Source organism: Mastigoproctus giganteus, chromosome 13 (assembly GCF_048544385.1).
Source record: "Mastigoproctus giganteus isolate SK-2022 chromosome 13, ASM4854438v1, whole genome shotgun sequence".
In the NCBI taxonomy this organism is placed as follows: domain Eukaryota; kingdom Metazoa; phylum Arthropoda; class Arachnida; order Uropygi; family Thelyphonidae; genus Mastigoproctus; species Mastigoproctus giganteus.
The window spans coordinates 94,073,280-94,096,728 of NC_143587.1; the positions used below are offsets into that span (position 1 = coordinate 94,073,280).

The following is a 23,449-nucleotide window of genomic DNA, read 5'->3' on the forward strand; positions in this document are numbered from 1 at the left end:
CAGATGAAAGGTTGGCAGGGTGGCTAATGACAAGAATCAAGTTTATTACTACAACAAGACCTAGAAAAATTTGACAGATGGGCTAAGGAAGGTAATTAAGGTTTAATGTTCATAAATGCAAGGTACTACATATGGGCAACAGCAATCCTAGGAAAAATGTGTGTGGTACTACAGCAATCCCAGAAAAAAAAATGTAGGTGGTAGTGCATAAATGCTGAAGAAAACACGTAATTTAAAACATTACAAATAAATCCTTATAACAGCAATAATTAATATTAAAGTCTTGGTGATGAAAGAGAATACTAGGAATTTGATCTCTGATACACATTTTTCATGCTATTATATTTGTGGAACACAGTTTGCACATGTGGGTGGTCTCAGAGAAATGTTTGTTTGTTTGTTTGTTATTTGGTTTTTAGGAGCATTAGCAACTAAGGCCATATTGCTCCGGGATATGCGGTGGTCATTCCCTGACCTTTCCGCATCCTCCGTATTTGGTGGTGACAGGCTCGAACCCCGGTCTAATCAAGAAGCGTGTGCTACGCACTGCTGCTCCTTCCCACCTGGCTACGGAGGCGCCACTCAGAGAAATATTTATTCATATGTACTTTAATGTCTGCTAGCATATGAAAAATTTCAGCTGATATATTGACTATTTATGCTGTTGAATAATAGATGAATACACTCAAGGTGGCGAAAAACAAAAAACCCTTAGGGTAATTCTAGAGTCTGATAAGAAGTTCAGACTCTGAGCAGTGGAAACAGGCTGTAGGATAAGTCATTAGGTTCTGTCAATGATATATGAGGATATTGCCAGAAGGGACAAGAAAGTAATTTATTCCATTATATAAGGCAATGATTAGGATGCATCTTGTACAGCATGCATATATGCCTGGAAGCCTCATTTTAAAAAGGATGAGGATCTTTTGGAATGGGTGCAGAGAATAGCAAACAGATTAGTCAAACATGCAAAAGAGTACTCTTGCCACAAAAGACTTCAGTTCTGCAAATTATAGCACTCGGAAACAAGGCAACTGAAGTGTTTAAGGTTTTAAATAGATTGAGTAAACTAAATGCTGATGGCATTACTCCATCTCAGACAACAAACTTAAATTGGAAAATGAATGGCTGTAGAAAGATGTGTAAAACGATGCTTAGGGTCAGAGGGTAACCGATTGTTGGAACAAACTACCATATAACATTGTGGAAATGAACAGTTTAAATAAATTTAAGAATTAGACAAATTATTAGAGGGGCAGATGAGGTGTGTGAGATTTTTTTTTTTATTATTTTTGGTTGTGTTATATAAGCTTGCTTCATTACGTTATTTTCCACCACCAATACCTAACAAAAAATGACATAAAAAAAAGTACCAATTAATATTAGCAATACTGATCAAGAGAATGAATAAATGTTTAGTTTGAATCAACATAACAGTACTGTACAATAACCCAATTTCTTTTTAATAAAGTAAGATTAAATTTTATTTTCTTTGACTGTCCTATATGTACTTTTTTGTTGGTTACAATATGGTTATTATTGGTGCAAATCCAAAATTTTAGTTTTACTATTGTTATCCATTGGTTTTTCTTAGCTCAACATATGATCAGATAGCCGGAATGCCTTAGTCCGTGGCAGACACTAAAGCCTTTACTGTATTTAACTTAACTGTTAAGTTAACAATATATAATTTTATTTACTTTTTTTAACATGACCTATATCAATTATAGCTTATGCTATCAGATCTTTGATATCTCAACTGGGAGAAAAAAAAAAAAAAAAAAAGGTGTTAAAGGAAAAACTACTCAAAGCCATTCTCTTTTGTTACTCTTGGATCTCATTTACTGACGTTAATTTTAGTGCCCTCGGCTGCCTGATTTCCACCAGACTTGAAATGTGTTGTCAATGTGTTCTGCAAATGAAATGTGTTCTGCAAACTGGGAAATAGAAAAAGTCAGAGGAGGTGGAGGTTCCATTTGAAATAATCTGTTTTTCCATCATAAATTTTCTCAGCAGTAATAATTGCAGCTGGTGGATTGTTATGATGCAAACCCCTCTTGTTCAGCCATAATTCATGCCTTTCCCTCAATTGCTTCAGAACCTGAAGCAGTTATTAAAATGTCTGACTGACAGAGTTCCCTTGAGGCATAAATTCTGAGTAGATAATGCCCTTTTTTTAAAAAAAAATCAAAGAGCTATGAACATTGTATGGAATTTATATTTGTTCATCATCTGCTGTTTGGATTTAACGACACATAGGCTGCTAGGGGGCCATATTGTGTCTTTCTAATGGTTAATAGGAAATGATAATGTTATTGCAATACCTGTTATATTTTATGGTATATTCCTATGTTATTTAGGAAGGTAAACAGTTCTTTCTTATTAGGGTCATCTCCAAAAATCTGCAATAATGTTAGATGACAGATTAGCACATGATTTGAAGCTGTTTGAGTGGATATTGAGACGGTGAGGACAGTCTATTAATAAATGATGAATAGTCAGTTGCACGTGACATGATGTGCATTGAGGAGCACTGTCAGTTGTTAATAGATAAATGTGTGTGAGTTAAGTATGCCCAATTCTCAGCCTTCCTAGAATTCCTTCTCGTCTGCTTTTCTGGAAACTGGAACAATAGCTTTGGATCTGGTTTTATTTGGTAAAGTTTGTTTCCTGGATAATGTCTCCAGATTACTGATCAGCTATTGTAACATGCTTTAAGGATGATGGGTTTGAAATCGGTACAAGGAACTTGACAAATCTGTAAAATAGAAGTATCTGGTTGTTTGGCTGCAAGATCTGCTTTTTTCATTTCCTGCTATCCCAGAATGCCCTAGAATCCAGCAGAATGTCACAGTTTGGTTTGACTCATTACACACAAGTAATTTAGAATGGATTTGTTTTATTACAGGGTGTGAGGAGTTGGTATTACTATTTACAGCAGAGACAGAACTGAGTGAGTCAACGTATATTAAAGCAGATGGAATTCTATGTTCAATAATGTGATCCAGAGCTAAGTTTAGAGCATAAAGCTCAGCAGTGAAGATACTGCATTTTACTGGTAATGAGACAGAAGTGGTGAATGACAATAATATTACTGCAGCACCTACTTGGGTCTGTTTTTGATCTCTCTGTGTAGATTTCACAGGCCTGTGAATGATAAAGAGAGTAAGCTTCATGTAACTGTGTGATATTTTCTTTCCCCACTGTTGAAAATAATCATCATATATCAGCAATATTGCTGATTATCATCATCATCATTATCATATCATCATATATTCCATGATTGAGTCATATTTCTTAAATTTGATTGGATATTGGTTATGCCCAAGATTTCTTATTTCTTTATTTGTAATGTGGTCTTGCCATTTCTTCCGTCTGTTAGTTACATTTATTTTTCTTAAACTCATATATATGAAGATACTAATTTTTGATCAGTTCCTTTATTTCTTACCCAGCAATCAGCTCCATACATTAAAATAAGCTGAAAAACTATGTTGTAAAATGCCACTTATGGCTTTTGGTTATTTTTCTTTTGCTCCAGTTGAATATTTTTGACTGACTTCCTGCTTTACTTATTCTTCCGCTAGTTATATAAACATCTACAGTCACACAAGTTGTTTCAAAAGCTTTATTATTGTTTTTGCATAAATTAAGATGAAAACACAAAATGCAATCTTTACTAAAGATGTGGGAAGAATGATATCGCTGTTTCAAATTTGACGTACTTGTGAAGTGTGCCTAATTTAAAAAAAAAAATTTAATGGAGCTGACTGAAAGAGGTGTGCACCCACCAATCACACTGCAGGACTTGCTATGGCATTGCATAGTCAAAAAATGTTTTATTTGTTTATATTTTGTGATCTGTGTTCTTTACTTTTAACTCCATATTTCTGAGATCTGAATAGTTTTAAGTTTTCTTGTTTAGGTTGGATATATATAGTGGTATTTTTTATTTTGAATAAGTAAGGTTTCAATTTGAAATTTATGCTTTTCTTTTTTTAAATTTTGATTTATTGTTATTTTTGAGAGCAAGTAACGTCCAACTTAAAAGTTGGTAGAATATGTGGGATTTTGGATGCATTTGTATTTCCAACATTAATCATAGTGAAGCATGTTATAACTGCTGTCAGTATAGTAAATACACTTCTGTAGACTCAAATTATGTTGAATGCAAATATTTTGCAAAGATTGTCCTTTGGTTTTTGTGTTTATCAAGGGGCTCAACCTATGGCCCAGAGGCCAGGTATGGCTCTGGACACTACTTCCTGTGGTCCCTTAAACTTATTAAGTAGCTTACAACTAGGACCATTCTAAGGGTATGATCCTAAATGTAAATTACAGAGTAAGTGCCCCAGTCCTGCAAATTGAATAAACTTGATTTTGTTGGAGCAGCAATTGACAAAAGTGAATTTATGATATGACACCACTGGTGGTGTCATATCCTGAAACATATTACCGATTTCTATATTCCATGATTGAGTCAGTTGCTTAAATCTAAGTAGAGCAGGTCAGTTTTCATTTGGTTTACTATTGTAAAATGACTCCCAATCGGTTTTGTATAGACATATCCAACTAGGGTGAGAGGGAAGACTACGAATTTTTGCACCATACAGCAGAAGTAATGTTTTTCTGCGAAGATGTAAGGGAGGTTCATGGGCTTTGATGTAAAGACTCTGAATTGGGGAGGTTCTGAAAGCCCCTAGAGCAACTCTCAGAGCACTGTGCTGGATGGTGTTTAATCGCTCTAAAGTACTTTTCTCGCAGAGTCATACACTGGAGAACCATAGTCCAAGCGAGACCTGATGAGAGCTCTATAAAGATGGATAAGGGTATGTCGATCAGTGCCCCATGATAAGGATGACACACTATGGAGGATATTCAACTTCTTCAAACAGATAGTTCGAAGATAGGCCACATGTGCTTGAAAGTTCAGTTTCCTATCTAGTATCAGGCCAAGGTTATGTTAGTTATTTTGGTTTTTTAGGAGCATTAGCAACTAAGGCCATATTGCTCCGAGGATATGCGGTGGTCATTCCCTGACCTTTCCGCATCATCCGTATTTGATGGTGACGGGCTCGAACCCCAGTCTAAATCAAGAAGCGTATGCTACGCACTGCTGCTCCTTCCCACCTGGCTACGGAGGCGCCATCAGGCCAAGGAATCAGACAGTATGAGCAAGATGAACTGGCATGTTATTTATCTTCAGCTCTGGATCAGGATGAAGTGACCAAAGTTTGCAGAAATGAGTAGTAGTGGATTTCTGTTCAGCGAGATGGTATCCATTGCGTAAGGTCCAGGATTGAATTCTGGTTAGAGCAATTTGTAGCTGTATTTCGATAGTATTCATACTTGGCGATTGACAGGATATGGTGAGGTCGTCAGCATACATGTATACTCCAATCGTTTTTGGAAGATCTTCCAATTTATTGTTGACCCCCTAATCGCAAACAGGGTTGGACTCAATATGGAATCTGTGGGACACCTTCTTGACTGTGAGATGCTGACAGCATGTTTTGATATTGGACTTGAAATGTGCGTAATTTTAAAAAGTTCTGAATTATTAAAGGGAGGTAGCCTCTCAGTCCTAACTGATGCATATCTTTAATGATACCATGTGGTGTCAAATGCTTTATGAATATCCAGGTTGACCATCACTAGATGTCTCCTGACGAGGGTGTTACAAATGTTGGATTCGATTTTTACAAGTAAATCGAGAGTGGACCTGTTTTTATGGAAGCCATATTGGTGATCAGAAAGTAGATTTTCTGAGTCTAGAATCCAGGTGAACCTCTTATGCACCATCCTTTCAAATATTTTGCCCAAATAGCTTGTCAATGATATCAGTCTGTAATTATGAATTTGAGATGGATCTTTACCTGGTTTTAGAATAGCACAAATATAGGATGACATCAAGAGAGAGGATATGTATTTTCTGAAAAGATTCAGTTGTAAAAGAGCAATAATATGTATAGATCAGCTTTATATAGATGCTTCAGAATACTGTAGTGAATGCCATCTGGTCCTGCTGCACTAGATGGAGATTTGCTCAGGGATTCTTTCAGCTCAGCGTAAGTAAAGAGCTGGTTATACAGAAGTGAGCGACTAGTTGAAAAATATTCAATTTAATATGTTCTTCATTAGTTTTAATGCATTGAAAGGAGGTCACAGAAGAGGAAGAAATATTATAGAAAGATTTTGCTAAAGCATTTGCAATATCAGTAGGAGAGGATAAGTCCTGCCCATTCTATTGTATTATTGGAGACTGCAACGGTAGAAATTTCCCATTAAGTGCTTGGATTTTTTTCCAGATAATCCGAGTGTCAGTATTTTTGTTAATAGCTGAGGTAAAGTTAATCCAGGCATCACGTTTTGCTTGCTTTTTTCCTAATTTGTCTTGCTCTGGCTCTGAGTTTTTTGAAAATAGTTAGGTTGGAGGTAGTTGGTAATTTTCGAAATTGGTTCCAAGCATGGTTTTTTTTTCTCTTTTAGCTTTGGTTGGCTGGTTTTTTTTGGGGCATTAGCAACTATGGCCATATTTCTCCGAGGATATGTGGTGGTCATTCCCTGACCTTTCCGCATCCTCCGTATTTGGTGGTCACGGGCTCAATTTAGCTTTGGAGCAATCTTCATTCCACCATTGGTTTTGGTGTACCCATCTGTGCTGGTCAGATTTCGGAATGGAAATTTTGGCTGCTGATAATATATGGCTGGTAATGTGTTCAGTTACATCATCAATATGTTGTTGCTGTACATACTGTTTGTTGAGTAGGACACAAGTAGGATAGTTTTCCCAGTCTGCTTTGTGGAAATTCCAAGAAGTATGGACTTTAGGGCATGACATGACCTGACCTGTGTTTGAATTGAACTTATAATAGGAAAATGGTCACCCCGGAATGGATCATTCGGCACCAACTATTCCATGCTTGGAAAAAGAGATGCTGAACAGATGGATAAATCTATGGCAAATGTTGTACCTATAGGTAGTTGAACATGAGTTGAAGAGCCAATGTTTAATAAAGTCAGATTATGGTTATCTAGGAATGTTTCAATTAATTGGCCTCTCCTATCCATGGTGGAAGATCTTCACAATGGATGGCGACTGTTGAAGTTATTGAGTAAAGAGACAGGAGGTTGTGTTAAAAGGTTGTCAAGTTCAGTCTGGGAACAAGGATAATTAGGTGGTATGTAAACAGATGTAAGGGTCAATGAGATTCCCATTGCCATCTGAACTGCTAAAACTTCTAAGGAGGTTTCTAGTTGGAGATGTCTTGATGGTATGATAGTTTTGACAAGAATACCAAACCCACCACGAGGAGAAGAGTCAGAATCCCTGTCTTGCCTAAACATAGTATAGTTTTTGAATTTGAGTGAAACTTTTGGTGATAAAAATGTTTCCTGTAAGCATGCATACGTCTACTGCATTAGTTTCTATGATTAAATCATTGAGGTCATCTATATTACTGTGTAATCCTCTGCAGTTCCATTGCAGGTATTGGTTCATTGGTTGGGTGTATTTAAGGAAGATTGATCTGACTGTTTTTTCTGAGAAGGTTTCTGTCTGCTTAGCTTTGATTTTTCATTTCTGGGAAAGGTTGGGCAGCCTGTGTCATGGTATCATTGGCATGTAATTTTAGTACTGTAGTAGTAGTAGTAGTGGCATGTGATGCAAGAAAGCAAGTGTATGAGCTTATGCAGCATCAGCCAAAAAAAAAAAAAAAAAAATTTCACACAACCACTCCCTCTAAATGTTTATCCAGTTCCTCCTTAAATTTATTTAACCTATCAACTTCAACAACGACAGATGGAAGTTTGTTCCAGCAATTAACCACCCGTTGTCTAAACGCAAATTTCCGCACATCTATTCTACATCTGTCTTTCTTTAATTTGAATTTATGCCCCCTTAGGTTCGTAATCTGAACAAGTGGAAGAATCCCATCAGAATTCAGCATGCTCAACCCATTCAAAGCCTTATACACCTCAATCAGATCACTGCACAAGTGCCTATTCACCAGCCACTGCAATTTACAGAACTTAAGCCTCTCTTGGTAAGAGTATCTCTTCATTCCCCTCACCAATCTTGTTGCCCTTCTCTGTACATGCTCAAGCAAATCTACGTCCTTCCTAAAATGAGGGCTCCAGACCTGAATGCAGTACTCAAGGTGTGGCCCAACCATTGCCTTATACAGAGGGACAATCACCTCCTTTTCCCTGCTAGCAAAATTCCTATATATCATTGACAAAATCCCATGACCTGCCCTGGCAGCCTGTCTGCATTGCTCAGAAAACTTCATATCTGACTGCACAATTACTCCCAGGTATTTTTCATTTTCTACCACCTTAAGTGTAGTACCACACAGTTGGTACGCTTCTCAGGGGTTACTTCTACCCATATGCAATACTTTGCATTTGTCAAGGTTAAACTTCAATTGCCACTTCTCAGCCCATCTGCCCAAATTTTCTAGATCCTGTTGCAGTAGCACACTGCCATTACTGTCATTAACAGCTATGCCAACATTTGTATCATTTGCAAACTTCGACACTAAGCCTGATATACCTTCATCAATAATATTGATAAATATACAAAACAACAGTGGACCCAACACCGAACCCTGTGAGACTCCACTAGTAACATTAATCCACAAAGAGCAGCACTCATTGATTACCACCCTCTGTCTTCTCCCACTCAACCATCCTTTTATCCATCATAGCAATTTACCCTTAATACCATTCTTCTCCAATTTGTACAGTAGTCTTCCATGCGCAAAAGCTTTCCTGAAATCCAAGTATATGATATCAAAATTATTTTTTGCATCCAGTTTTCTTTGTAACCACATCATAATAATCAATCAAATTTGTCAGACAAGACTTTCCCTTAACAAACCCATGCTGTGTCTGAATTATTGCTGCAGTCTTGTCTAGATGATTGTGCAATGCATCTTTAACCAGTGACTCCATTATTTTATTAGGAATAGAAGTTAAACTAACTGGTCTGTAATTACTCGTGTCACCCTTCGATCCCCCTTTGTGAATTGGGGATACATTTGCACATCTCCAGTCCATGGGGACCTCTGCTGAGTCCAAGGATGCTCTCATAATTATGGCTAAGGATTTGCTTACTTCCTTTGCTGCCTCCTTTAATATAACTGGATAGATCCCATCCACCCCAGGTGCCTTTCTAATGTTTAACTTCAACAATTTCTCCTTCACTTTACTCACAGTTATTAAAAATCATTAAGCACCCTGCTACAATTTGATAAACTTCTGGCATTTTCAAACCTTAACTCCTCATGTGTGAATGTAGATGCAAAATACTCATTCAGTTTGTTTGCTATCTGAGTAGGATCATCAACAGTCGAACCATCAGTATCATGTGGATCAATCAGATTCATCCCCTTCCTTTTAGAGTTTATATAAGTAAAGAAATCCTTGCTGTTTTTCTTAGCATCCTTTGCCAAAGATTCCTCGTAATCTGCATTCGCCTGCCTAACCTCCTTTGTGACTTGATTACAGACTATATTATATATCCGGCATAGGCTTCTGTGTTGCCTGATAATTTACATGCATCCCATGCATTTTTCTTCTCTGTCACGAGTCTCATTAGTTCATTTGATTTAGACCTAAACTTTGAACAATATTTCTTAATAGGTATAAAACTTTTAGTAGCTTCCACGATTAATTCCTTGAATGCTTCCCACTTAGAATTTACTGCTGGTAACTTCATCAGTTGATCCCATTGTACAGAATTGAAAAACTGTCTGAGACCACTGTACTCACCTTTACGGAAGCAAAAACCTTTTCCTTTACCATTGATGGTAATTACATCTTTAAGTAAATCCCACATCAGTACAATGTGATCACTGCCACCTAGTGGTTCTTTATCTGCAAATTCTTAATACACGAATGATCACTGCTGATAACCAGATCAAGAGTATTACCCTCTCTGGTTGCCTCTCGAGCCTGCTGCTTCAGAAAACAATCATCTAATAAATCCACAAAAGTCTTACTAGTGTGCGAGTGACCAAACCACAAGTTCCAGTCAATATCTGGGAAGTTAAAATCCCCCATTATAAGACATTCTGATTTACTAGCCCACTATTTCTCTGTAGAATTGTTCATTGTACTCATTCGAGTCATTAGGCCTATAGCACACTCCTACTCTTATTTTTGCTTTCGCAGTGCTTATGTCACACCAAACTGACTCAACAGTGCACTGTTCATCTATATCAACTGGATGCATTTCTTTTGATTTTATGTTTTTCTTAATTAACAGCACACCTCCTCCCATTCTATCCTGTCTATCCTTTCTGTACACATTGTACTCCCCAAATTCCAATTCTGCATTCCTAATATGTGTGACACCACGTCTCTAATATCCCAACAATATCCGCCTTCGATGTCTTGACCAACACTTAAAATTCATCAAATTTATTTACTATACTTCTAGCACTGGTATACATGCACCTATTCTTATTCTTAGTTACCCATATACCCACCTGTTTCACGATGACTGCCATCCGTCCCTGAAATCCCCAGCACCCCTCGCTCCTGCTTATTCTAATAGAAGTAGTGCATGAATCACCTTCACCTCTGCCTGTAGCTACATTTAACCTTTTAGTCTGTGAATCCCCCCCAAGCTAGCAGTTTTCCGACCCACCTAACACTGCCTCGATAGAATCAGCAAATATTCTTGCACCCTTTCTATTTAAGTGTATCCCATCCCTGTAGAAGCAGTCTCTCCTGTTAACAAGCACAGACCACGCTGAAAAAAATTCTACCCCTTGAGCTTTGAACATTCCCTCCAGGGCCGAACTGAGTGACAAGGCTCTCATCATGTACTCCCTCCTATTGTGTCTGGACAGAATTGCAGACACTTTCAAATTTAACCCCAACTCATGACTTTTTTGCAACACTGACCTGTACTTGTTAAGTAAATCTGCAGATCTCCTACTCTTAATGTCACTGATGGCAACATGTACAACAATATCACCTTTTGTGCTCTTAAAAGATGATATATGCTTTACAACGTCATCAACTTTTGTCCCTGGCAGACATACCCTGGTCCTATTCCGTCTATCCTTTTTACACAATATATTCCCTGTCACCCTGACAACAGAGTCACCAACAATAACTAACTCCTGTGGGACCAGCGCATTCTGCCTTGAAGACTGCCACTGTGTTGCCTGATTCCCAGGAGTGAACTCTGGTGTTGAGTTGGGCAGCTAAGAGCTTGACGCACCCCTCATATTAATTTCTTCGAGGTCATCTACCCAACACCTCAAGCTCTCATAGATGTCCATTAGAATGCTGAGTTGATGCTTAATTTCTAGACACTCTCTGCACCTGGCACACACAAAGACATCCTCCTTGGCTAGATCCTGTTCTGTTCCAGAGAGTTCGGCAAACATTTCACAAGTTGCACACTTTTTTAGGTGGTGATGCGTTGGAGAATCGTCCCCCCCCTAGGTTCTCCCCGGAGTCACAGCACTCATGCCACTTTGTGCCCTAGTATGGGGCATGATATTTTAAATTAATAAGATCGATGTCAGGAATTTCTAATCTTGAGCTCAAGGGCTCTAAAAGTGGATAATTACTTTACTTATATTCATGATACCACACAGGTTACTGGCCCGCCGCGAGGAGGCAGGAGCAGTGCTTGGTGTGACCAAGCATAAAGTAGTAGTAGAACTATCAGAAAAAGAAAGGCGGCTTTTCTTTCTTGCCCTGTACAAGTACTTTTGTAACAAGAGCTGTTATTAAATAAAAATATTGCTTAATGAGAGGAATGTAAAAACTAGAGATCACTTTTAGGAAATCGCACTTAAAGCACAGAGAAATCGCTTAGCATCCGGGCCTTCATCATCTGCTTTTTTTTTTTTTTTCACTCTTGGAAAACTTATTGTCTTTCATTGTCAGCTCTGCTTTTTCATCTTGTGATCATGCAGAAATACCCACATTTCATTTCCCTGTGATGACATTATCCAGAAAGTTTGGTTATATCCAAATTCATCCAAACAATCAATGCAAACCTGTCTTTGCCTCAGCTGTTGGCCACATCTTTGCATAAATCTCTATTTCACAACTAATACAGGTTAAAAACTGAACATTTTTTCATCCATTCCTAACTCAAAAATTTCATTAAACTCTCTTAACTGGATTGAACAAAATTTTATTAATCTTATTTTATTGAAGTTTACTGCAGATTAAGAAATACTCTATTAAAACTAATAGAAATTTCTCTTAAGGTGGTTACTGTGAATTGTTTTTCACCTCAAGTGGCAAAAAAAGTTTGAGAATCGTTTGAGAACAGAGGGGTGAAATGGGAGCGTTTTTTTTTTTTTTTTTTTGGCTGATGCTGTATAAGCTTGCTTTCTTGCATCATATGCCTCTGCTAATGCTAAATGCTAATCACTGGTTTAAAAGTTTTTTTTTTTTTTTTGGATGAAGGTACAGGAGAAATTGATTAACATATTAACAAAAATTAAATAAATAAAATAAAATAAATAAACAATTGATAGCCACTTATTTTAAATAAGTCCTCAAGTTCAGAAAATGACCAGAGTTTGCTATTTTAAATTTATATCGATAGAATCAGAATTGGACCTCTTCAGGAACAACAAAATACATGATAGAAATCTGGTGTCAATGCAACTTTCCTTTCAGTAATATCCAAAACATGTTTTCATTTATATATATTGATTTCTGTAGTTGGGGGCGGGGTGTCACAAGTGGAGGTGTATTTTAAAGTGAATCTAAAACCTTCCCGGGAATTAACTGAACATGTTACCAGGAATTAACTGAACATGTTACCATACCAGGATACATAAAACAAGTAATCAAATAGCTTGTGCATGTGTGTGTGCAAATTCAGTGAAGAATGAGTCAAAATTGTGACATATGGGACTTTGGGGGAGGGGAGACATGACACTTAGCTCAGATTGATGGTACATGTATCACAGAAACTGTGGTCACCCTGCTGGGGTGTTTACAGAAAACAAGTGTCTAGAGTGTATTGAGAATGGTCCAACAACCTGAAAAAAATCTTGCCAACAGCAATCCTGTGGCCACAAACAGCTTGTTTGATTAAGAGGCTGACCAAGGGCAAAAAAAAATTGTGCAGTTAGGCCAGATAGGCCACAGTCAGTTAAGTGATAAAACAGGTGTTCAAGGGGATATACTGGAAGGTGCAATGTGGCAGACCTTGTCACTCAGAGTGTGATATGGTAGAGCAAATGATCTATCAGATTCCACTCTTGTCAGCTAAAAACAAGCAGCTTTGAGTACAATGGGCAGGAACATCAACAGTAAGAACCTGAGGAATGGAAGAAAGGTCTCCTGGTTTGACAATCCTAGTCCCTGCTGATGGAAGGATCAGGGTATGGTGAAACAGCATGAATCAACTGACCCAATCATGACAGGTTTCAAAGCTGCAGGACGGTGATGATCAAACTGTGATTGTATGACAAGTGGTTTTGTGGCACATGTTGGGCATCCTGATAGTTGCAAGGTGCAACAAGTTTGCACAGGCCAGCATTCCTATGGAATACTTTTGGCACCTCATGAAATCCATACTCCGGTGACTTGAGACTGTTCTGAGCACTAAAGAAGGTCTATTAGACTGGTGCACCAAATAAACTGACCGCTCAGAGCATATATAGAGAATTCAATTTTATGGGGTGGGGAATCTGCTGAATTTCAATTTGTTCAATTAATTGTTTTATAAAGACAAATGCAGAGACATGAAGACAATAGGCACTTTCTGCATTTGTAAACATGCCAAAAAAGCATATGTTTTCATTATAAGAATTGGATTTAACATTAATCTTTAAGTAAACAATTTAATTTGCAAAATCATTGTATTCATAAACGTGAAATGTGGAATTTATTATTCATAATCCATAATCACATGAAGAATATAGCATTCAGCTGATTTCACTTGTCTTCACTATCCAAAGCAAACACACTGTATTTAATAAATCTTCATTTGTATCTTTTTAAACAAGAAATTGGATTTGTAAAAAATTTAAATAAGAAAAAATTAATTTAATGTGTGGTTTCTGAATGTTGTAGTCTGTTTACTTGTTCAGAGATGAGTCTCTAGTAAGAAAATATTTATCAGAACACTTACAAAAGGAATTATCTTCTAATTCTTCTAAAGAAGCATCTGATGCTTGGGCAGTGGACACATTCTTTTCTCCTTTCATTGCCTGAAAAATTTTAGCATATTCAAAATATGACCTGCCTCAAAATTTAATGAAATGCATTTATGATTATAGATATATATAAATTTTTTTTTAGCATTAAGTGCCACCAAATTATACTACTATTAGTATTGCTTTGAAAAATGATACTAATTTTGGTTATTTTATGATGTATGGTTTTGGTTTTCTTATGTCTGCTTATTATTATTATCTGACCCATTTGTGATTACAGGATTAACATAAATCAAAATAATATTCACCATATACAAAGTAAGTCAACTTAAACTACTTAAGAAAGATATTCCACTCCTGTGCTCCTTTTAACCCTAAAACTGAGCAAAGGGATTTGCAACTGTTTCTGTTCTGCTTCTGCTGATTTGTTCATTATTATTTTTATTGTTGGGTTTTCCCTTTTCCTAACACAGATGTGGACACTTAAGTACCATTTATAGCTTTTCATCAATCTAGTTCAGTTAATAAAAGCAAAAGTCGATCAATTTTTTAAAAAGAAAAGTTTATATTTTCATCTGAAATAAAAAAAAAAAAAAAAAAAAAAGTTACACAATACAAAGAATATTATACAATGCAGCCTTTTGGATTTAAAGTTTAAAAAAAAAAAAAAAAAAAAAAACATTTACGCATACTGGTGCCAAATAATGCAATAAGCATGGAAAGACCACATTATTTTTAAATAAAGCATATTTAATCCACAATGCGTGTGTGTTTCTAAGTACCAGTCCTTGCAAAGGCATATGGAAAAGTATTTTGAAAATAAAAATAAATACTACTAATAAATAAAAATAATTTATCTATTTTTTCAGAACAGATTTTAAAAAACCCTGCAGTATATATGAAATTTATTTTCTCAAAATTTCATCTACCAATGGTAAATGATATATGGAGGAAACTTGCCTGCATTTGTACAAACACATGCAGAAGTGATATGTTATGGAAAATAATTCATAATTAATCCTTGTATTAAACACAAGGTGTCCATAAACTTTTTTACAAAAATAAAACATGTGAACAGGGTATATTATACAAAACTGAAACTACTTCTAGGTGATAGAGGATATCTTCAAGTTTTTATTTGCCAACCAGAAAATGTGCACACTGCAGAAAATGGCAGCATAATTGCTAAATTATAATATTGGCCAAATTTACAATAAAATCCATCCTCTATCTATAGCTTCTGTACAAACTCTAACTTGTCTTCAGATGGCAACATAACATATTACACACTGTTGTTCTTGACCAGTTACATAAAAGGAGGCAGCAAAGGAAGTAAGCAAACCATCAGCCATAATTATGAGAGCATCCTTGGACTCGGGGGAAGTCTCCACAGACTGGAGATGTGCAATTGCATCTCCAATTCACAAAGGGGATCAAAGAGTGGCACAAGTAATTATAGATCTGTTAGTTTCACTTCTGTTCCAGGGAAATTAATGGAGGCACTGTTTAAAGAAGCATTGCAGGATCATCTAGACAAGACTTCCGTTATAGCTCGGACACAGCATGGGTTTGTTAAGGGAAAGTCTTGTCTGACCAGTTTGATTGGATACTATGATGTAGTCACAAAGGAACTGGATGCAAAGAATAATTTTGATATCATATATTGGGATCTTAGAAAGGCTTTTGATACTGTTGCACATGGAAGACTGCTGCATAAATTGGAGCAGTATGGCATTGGAGGCAAATTGCTGCTATGGATAAAAGGATGGTTGAGTGGGAGATGACAGAGAGTGGTGGTCAATGGGTACTGCTCTACGTGGACTAATGTTATTAGTGGTGTCCTTCAGGGTTCAGCCTATTGTTGTTTTGTATAATTATCAATGATATTGATGAAGGTATATCAAGTCTAATGTCAAAGTTTGTAGATGATACAAAGGTTAGCAGGGTTGTTAATAATAGTAATGACAATATGCTGCTGCAACAGGATATGGAAAGGTTGGGTAGATGGGCTGATAAGTGGCAACTGAAGCTTAACATTAACAAATGCAAAATACTGCACATGGGTAGCAGTAACCCCAGAAAAATGTACCAACTATGTGGTGTTACACTCAAGGTAGTGGAGAATGAAAGAGACCTTGGGGTAATTGTGCAGTCAGATATGAAGTTTTCTGAGCAGTTCAGACAGGCTGCCAAAGTAAGTCATGGAGTGTTGTTAATGATATACAGGAATTTTGTGAGCAGGGATAAGGAGGTGATTATCCCCTTGTACAAGGCAATGGTCAGACCACACCTTGAGTACTGCGTACAGGCCTGGAAGCCTCATTTTAGGAAGGATGTAGAGTTGCTAGAACGAGCGCAGAGAAGGGCAACAAGACTGGTGAAGGGAATAAAGGGGTACTCTTATGAAGAAAGGTTTAAGTTCTGCAAATTGCAGCTTCTGGAGACTAGGCACCTGCGAGGCAATCTGATTGAGGTATATAAGGCTTGAATGGATTGAGCAGGCTTAATGCTGAGGGGATTCATCTGCTTGCTCAGATTACAAACCTGAGGGGGGCATAGATTCAAACTGAGGAAAGACAGTTGTAGAATAGATGTGCGAAAGTTTGCCTTTAGCCAGTGAGTAGTTAATTGCTGGAACAAACTTTCATCTGTTATTGTGGAAGTTGATAACTTAAATAAATTCAAGGCAGAACTAGACAAACATTTGGAATGAATAGATCAGTGAAATTGGAAGGTTTTTTTTTTTTTTTTGGCTGATGTTGTAAAAGCTTGCTTTTTTCCATCATGTGCCCTACTAATGCTATGCTAATGTCAAGCTCATAATTGGCATGTGCACATATTATCCTAGACTTCATGTAAAACTCCCTCAAACCAACTCCACTGCATCCTCAGACTTTTGTTTAGCCACCACTTCAACCAGGATGACTGCACAAACAGGATAAATGCATTGTTTGTACCAATGCGGAGCTGTAGGTCTACTGTGTGGTTTACTTTTAAACTATGTTCAAAATTCATGCATAACAATGGTAGCAGACTGCAGCTCATTGAACCAAAGTATGCACTGTGCCTTTGCTGCATTGCTACATTCTGCCATGATTACAGTTTTGCCATCTCGATGTGCACATTTTACAGTTGGTGGAAAAAACTTGAAGATGTTCCTATCATCTGGAAGTGGTTTGAGGTCTGTATAATCTACCCTACTCGCATAACATTTTATTTTTGTAAAGGAGGTTTGTGGATACCCCCCTCTATTTAAATACCATATTAACATAATAAAGTGCCTAATTTCTTTTCAAATACATAAATTACTAAACAATGATATATAAGTGAAATCAACAGTGTTGTTTTGATTAAAAAAAAAAAAAAATTCATGCTTGAATATCTGTCAAGAATGGACAGGTATAATGCTGAATGTGCCCTTTGTCAAAGTTGAAAGAATTATTGAGAATAGCCTTCACTACATAACAAATACCTGGAAGCCCAGCCCAAACCATACCTTCTAAGGTAAAATAAACCCACTATAGGAGCCTTTCATAGTATTCTTAAATATAAACACATCCTCTACTGCTGTCGGTGTGGTAATTATTTTAGTAGAGTAAGTATAAAAAAAGTATACAGAATATAATAACAGAGTCACTTGACTTTTGGAAATTGGGAAACTGCTTTACTGCCAATAGACACTAGTACCATATTTGATGAAAATTTTACAACTGAGATGGCAAGATGTGCATGATACATTTTCAGCCAAGTGGTCAAATGCAAGGTTACAGAAATACACAATTTTGAGTGTGTGGTTCATGCATATAAATATGCGGTGCTCTTATATTATCTATACCTTGTACCTTGTGAACACCTCTTGAACTCATCCTAAAGTAAAAACAGAAAATTTATTTATTTTAAATGTGGGGAATTTTTTCACAACACTGATTGGTTTGTGGTATTAAATTTGGGAACCTTTCTGTAAGGCACAACAAAGGCCCGAGTTCTTTACACCTACCCTTATTAACTTCAATCTGTTGTCTGTGCTTGCTAGGTTTCACACCTAGCAAGGTGTGAAATGTCAAGCTCATGTGCCAGTCATGAGCTTGACATAAATAAATTTTATCCACAAAAGCAAGATATTTTATCCATAAATAAATTTTATCCACAAAAAATGTTGGGTATTTGGAGACATTATTAACACGAATCCATTTATTTTATAATAAAAATTCTTTAAAAATTGATAAGTGGTTAAATCAAGATCACGAAAACAATAAAAAACCATCTACAGCAGATATCAGTGCTTTCCTGGACAATGAATCTCAAAAACAGTGAAAATTACAGCAACAAGAATATGATGAAAAATCTTTATTTGGATTTACATGGTGTACTGAAGAAGGTAAGCCTATCTCTCAATGTGTTATTTGCCATGAACAGCTATCAAACCAATAGATAAGGCCTCTTCTTAAGCATCACTTTTTCTCCAAACAGGAAGCTTTAAAAAATGAATTTTTTAAGCAGAAGCAAAATGAAATGGAAAAAAAAAAACTGAAAATGAATTCCTTCTTTTATGATAACCCATAGTATAGCTGCAAACTTTTCAATTTCAAAAAGATGGAGAATGGACATCTGTAGGCAAGAGAAAAATAGATTGTTTACAGAAAAAAAGGAAAACAGAGTTTTCAGAAGCAGGAGAATTTTTTTAGTCCTCACTGCACTATAAATTAAATTTTTCACTGACAAAATACATTTCATATTAAAATACAGTCATATGACTGGTACCAGTATAGTATGCTTTTAACATTAGCTTACCTAATGTTTTGATAAGATATCAACTGATTCAGGTCTCATATAAACTGACTGAAGTCTGATATTAACTGATTGATTGCTTCAAAGTCTGATGCCAAATGATTGATTGATACTGTTGCCAACTTTGCACATCTTCAGAAACAATGAGTCAAAGTTTTGTTTATAAAAAATAGTACTGCTATTCAGACTTGACTGTCAAGAGCATTTCCAAAAACCATACCAGAAAGAGATCTGAATTCTGTTTTTTTTTTTTTTTTTTTTACCTGATTGAATATTCTCTCTGACTCTCAAGCATCACTCTGAGGAATTACTAAAATGCCAAGAATGACTTGATATAATATTGTTATTTCATGCTTCCTTGCGCACTTTTCTCAGGCTATGGACCACTGTATATCTATTTTTTCTTTGTTCATAATAAAGTATGGTGGGTTCTGTCATTGAAATTAACAGAACTGATCTGCAAAATATCTATTTATTTACTTAGAGCAGAATGTGAAAATTATAGAGGAATTTCACTCCTTGGTGTACCTAGTAATATCAATTAAAGTATTTTAGGGAAGATGATACTTGTCTCCAAACCATATTTGTCTCAAAAGTTACATTCAGTAGTACTGCTGAATGTAACTTTGGAGACAAATGCAAAGGGTACTAGGAAAGTTTTGCAGTATGACGCAACAATGAATCACAGGAAGCTGCTTGTTGCTGCATGTTGAGACATGTTCATACGTGCATAATAGCCGACGCGCCAAGTCGATGGGCTCAGTTATTCATTAGTAGTGAGAGTGTAAAGTGCTTGCGATGGCATCGTGGTCACGAAATGAGATAAGGACAATTTTGCGGTATAATTTTGTGCGTGGTTTAACCATAGACCAGTGCTTAGAAGAAATGACTCTTGCACTAGATGATGATTGTCCACATCGTACAACGATATTCAGGTGGTATAGAGAATTCCAAAGGGGAAATTTCACTCTGGAGGATTCTGAGAGGCCGGGAAGGCCACGAACGTCAGTTACGGAGGAAAACGTTACTGCTGTGAGGAAAATGCTTGACGAAAACAGGCGAGTGACCTACCAACAGATAGAGGATACTTTGGGCCTAAATGCACCAGCAATTCGTTCAATTCTGCAAGATCATTTGCACGTGAAGAAACTTTGTTCTCTCTGGGTGCTGCATCAACTGACTGAAGAGCAGATGACACGACGTGTGACTTGGTGCCGGGAGATGTTAAAAAAGTTTGATAAGGGACAATCTCGGTATGTGAAAAACATCGTGACAGGTGACGAGACTTGGCTGTACTATTACGATCTGCCGACCAAGGCTCAAAACAAAGTTTGGGTCTTTGATGATGACGACACACCCGTAATTGTCAGAAAATCCCGATCTGTAAAGAAGAAAATGATAGCTGTATTTTTCAAATCGAGTGGAATTGTGGAACGTGTCGTTTTGGACACGCAGAAGACAGTCACAGCTAAGTGGTATACTGAACAATGCCTGCCTAAAGTCATTGGATCTATGAAGAACCTGTGGCCAAAGTCAAAAATGGACACCTGGTACCTCCATCACGATAATGCTCCAGCTAACCGCGCCAAAGCCTGCACCGAATATTTGACCACGACAGGACTGAAACTTCTCGAGCACCCTCCCTACAGTCCAGACCTTGCTCCCTGCGACTTTGCACTGTTCCCGCATGTGAAAATGAAGCTAAAAGGGAGGCGGTTTTCCAGTGATGAGGACCTTCTACGGGCTTGGGACAATGAGTGTGCTTTACTCCCTAGTGAAACTTGGCAGAACTGGTTTAAAGATTGGTTTCGGAGGATGGAGAGGTGTATTGAATGTAGAGGAAATTACTTTGAAAAAATTAAATAAACAAAGCTGTATTGCAAAACTTTCCTAGTACCCTTTGTATGGTTCAGTTTGAAAACAAACAGGAGATGAATCTGTAGATCAAATATTCACACCAAAACATATTGCAGATGTCATGGGACTTCTACAATATTAAAAACATGTATTTAGGATCTCACACATAACAAGAACCTGTATATAGGATCAGTTAATCTTGAAAATTCATATAAAGTGCTATAAATTGATTATTTTAAATTTTAGAAAAAATGGCTTCCAAGATTATCTTTTAAAATTAAAAAGTTTGTATAAATATGGCAAATCTGCAGTGGGAATTCAAGGATGCATTGACACTAAACTTTGTTATTAACTTTCGTGGCCTGGTTGATAAAAGAATGCAAGTTAATAACAAAGTTTAGTGTGGGAGATATAAAAAGTGAATCATTATTCAGATGGTATTATGCTGTTTAAATAGTAACCTGCAAACTCTTCAAGAATTTATGAATGAAACAAAGACTGTAGAGAATTTGGCAAGAAAATCCATTTAGCAAAAGCAAAAATTATACAAGTTGAGAGAGAAAGGAAATATAGAATGTAGCCTATATAATCAAAAAATCTGGGAACAGTCTTTATTGAAGACAAGATTTATCATGGAAATAAACAAAATAAATAAAGCAGGAAGTATAGGAAGCCAGTTAAATTCATTTGGAGCAAAAAGAGAAATTAGACAAAAAGACAAAATTCACTATTTATACATAGTTTTTAATGCTGTTTTAAAACTATGGAACTGGGAGCTTAGTAAGAAATAAAAAGTTTGACTGAAAATTAAAATATTCGGAAATAAGAGTTCAAAAAAGTAAATAAATAATGACATTCTTCTTCGGTCCTTAGCTGGCAGCTGGGGGAGGCGGTTGGCCACGCAACCAGTATGCTGCTGTAGGTGCCGCAGGGTTTCGGACTTGCTCTGTGATGTTCTTCCATACCTTACGATCCATGGCGTCAGTCCTGGCCTGGTTAAGGTCGAGACGTCGGCTCTTCAAGTCATTTTCCACTTGCTTGGCCCACGTTTTCCTAGGCACGGTCCATTGGATGCTCCATTGGGTGGGTCGTTGTCTCCAAAGGAGTGTGGATGGTATTCTGTTCGTGCCCATTCTACATACGTAGCCAAACCATCTAAGCCTTCGCTTCTGGTCGGCAATGGTTGGTTGCTGTTGGCATCTGGTGCGGATGGTATCATTAGTGATGCGGTCGCGAAGAGAGATGCCCAAGATCTGCCGCAGGCATCGCATTTGGAATACCTCAAGTTTGTTCAAATCTAACTTGAGACAAATCCATGTTTCCGATCCGTAAAGAAGAATGGGCAGGATCAATGACATTAACAGATGGAAAGGTCATGCAGAAAGGACAGAGAAGGGTGATTAGCTAAACTGATGTCTGAAGTAAATATGAACAGTAGTAGAGCCAGAGGCAGACAAAAAGAGGAAGGTGAATCAATGTCAAGCAGTCATTAGAAGAATGAGAGCTTACTCCAGCCAGGATGAAAAATATAACCAAAAAGAAAAAAAAAAAAAAAAAACAACTTCAAGACTGAATATATACCATAGTGACATGTACCTACTGCATATAAGAGATTTGGATGTGACATATAGCCAAAAAATAATTCTTTACACAACTGTTTGTGTACACAGTATGCTGTATATCATTGAGCTTCATTGTATGCTTCATTGAGCACTAGGAGTTAGTCAAGGAAATTATTATAATAGAACCCGAATAAGAAGTTTTCCAAGGAAGTGGAGGTTTAGAACTTCTTACGAGTGAAAAGTTGTTAGAAGGGAAAATGACCTAAGGGTATAAAATATTAACTACACAAATAAAAATAAAAAGATACACACATAAGTTAAAGATCAATTTTAAGTACTATTTCTGAATTTATAAATATTTTACTCTGCCTATGGGAAACATTGTTAAACTGAGGATTTCTAATTGCTTAACATTCTGTTCATTAAACTCATTACCAAGTTGGAAGAATGAGCTCTTTGGAGTTTCAACAAACCTTAAAAGGTCACAATTACAATAGTACAGAGCAACAATCCCTAAGTAATTCAGAACTGTTCACAACCATCAGAACTTAACTTTGTCGACATATCCAATTACGGATATCGATGAAAACAATTGCAATATGTCGCTTCCATTATATTAAAATGTTTATACTAAAAAGGCTTTAGCGTCGAAAGACTCTGACTACGAGAAAATTCACTAATCGAACAAGTTAGTGTGTAGTATCATTTTAGTTCGTAGTAAATCACCAAAGTAAGTGAAATGGCACTGTTTTTGTTATATCTCATATTGTGAATGCCTTCACAACAAGCTGCTCTGATACTGAACTACCTTCGACAGTGAATTCTCAAATAGGCAACACTTCACCCGTGGATTCTCGGCAGATACCCAAGAAGACTTCGCCACCAATGTTACCTATTCTCTGTTAAGAATAAGTAACATTAGTCCTCTCCAGTGGTGAAGCGCTGCTTATTGGAGGTAGTGCAATATCAGGGCAACTTGTTGTGAAGGCATTTGCAATATGAAATAAGCGATGCCATTTCACCTACTTCGGTGTTTTACTTCGAACTAAAATGATGCTATGCACTAACTTTCTTGATTACCGAAATATTTAT

The 23,449-nt window shown here is 36.8% G+C and overlaps 1 protein-coding gene across 4 annotated transcripts in view; it reads right to left on the minus strand.

Annotated features, from left to right (window-relative positions):
- Positions 1-23,449, minus strand: part of Nf-YB (nuclear factor Y-box B) — a 158,765-nt gene that overhangs the window by 38,296 nt on the left and 97,020 nt on the right. For all 4 annotated transcript variants that reach the window (XM_090387752.1, XM_090387753.1, XM_090387749.1 and 1 more), the window contains one exon: positions 14,126-14,204. In XM_090387752.1, the coding sequence (XP_090243878.1) occupies positions 14,126-14,204 (79 nt within the window). The remainder of the gene's footprint in view (positions 1-14,125; positions 14,205-23,449) is intronic.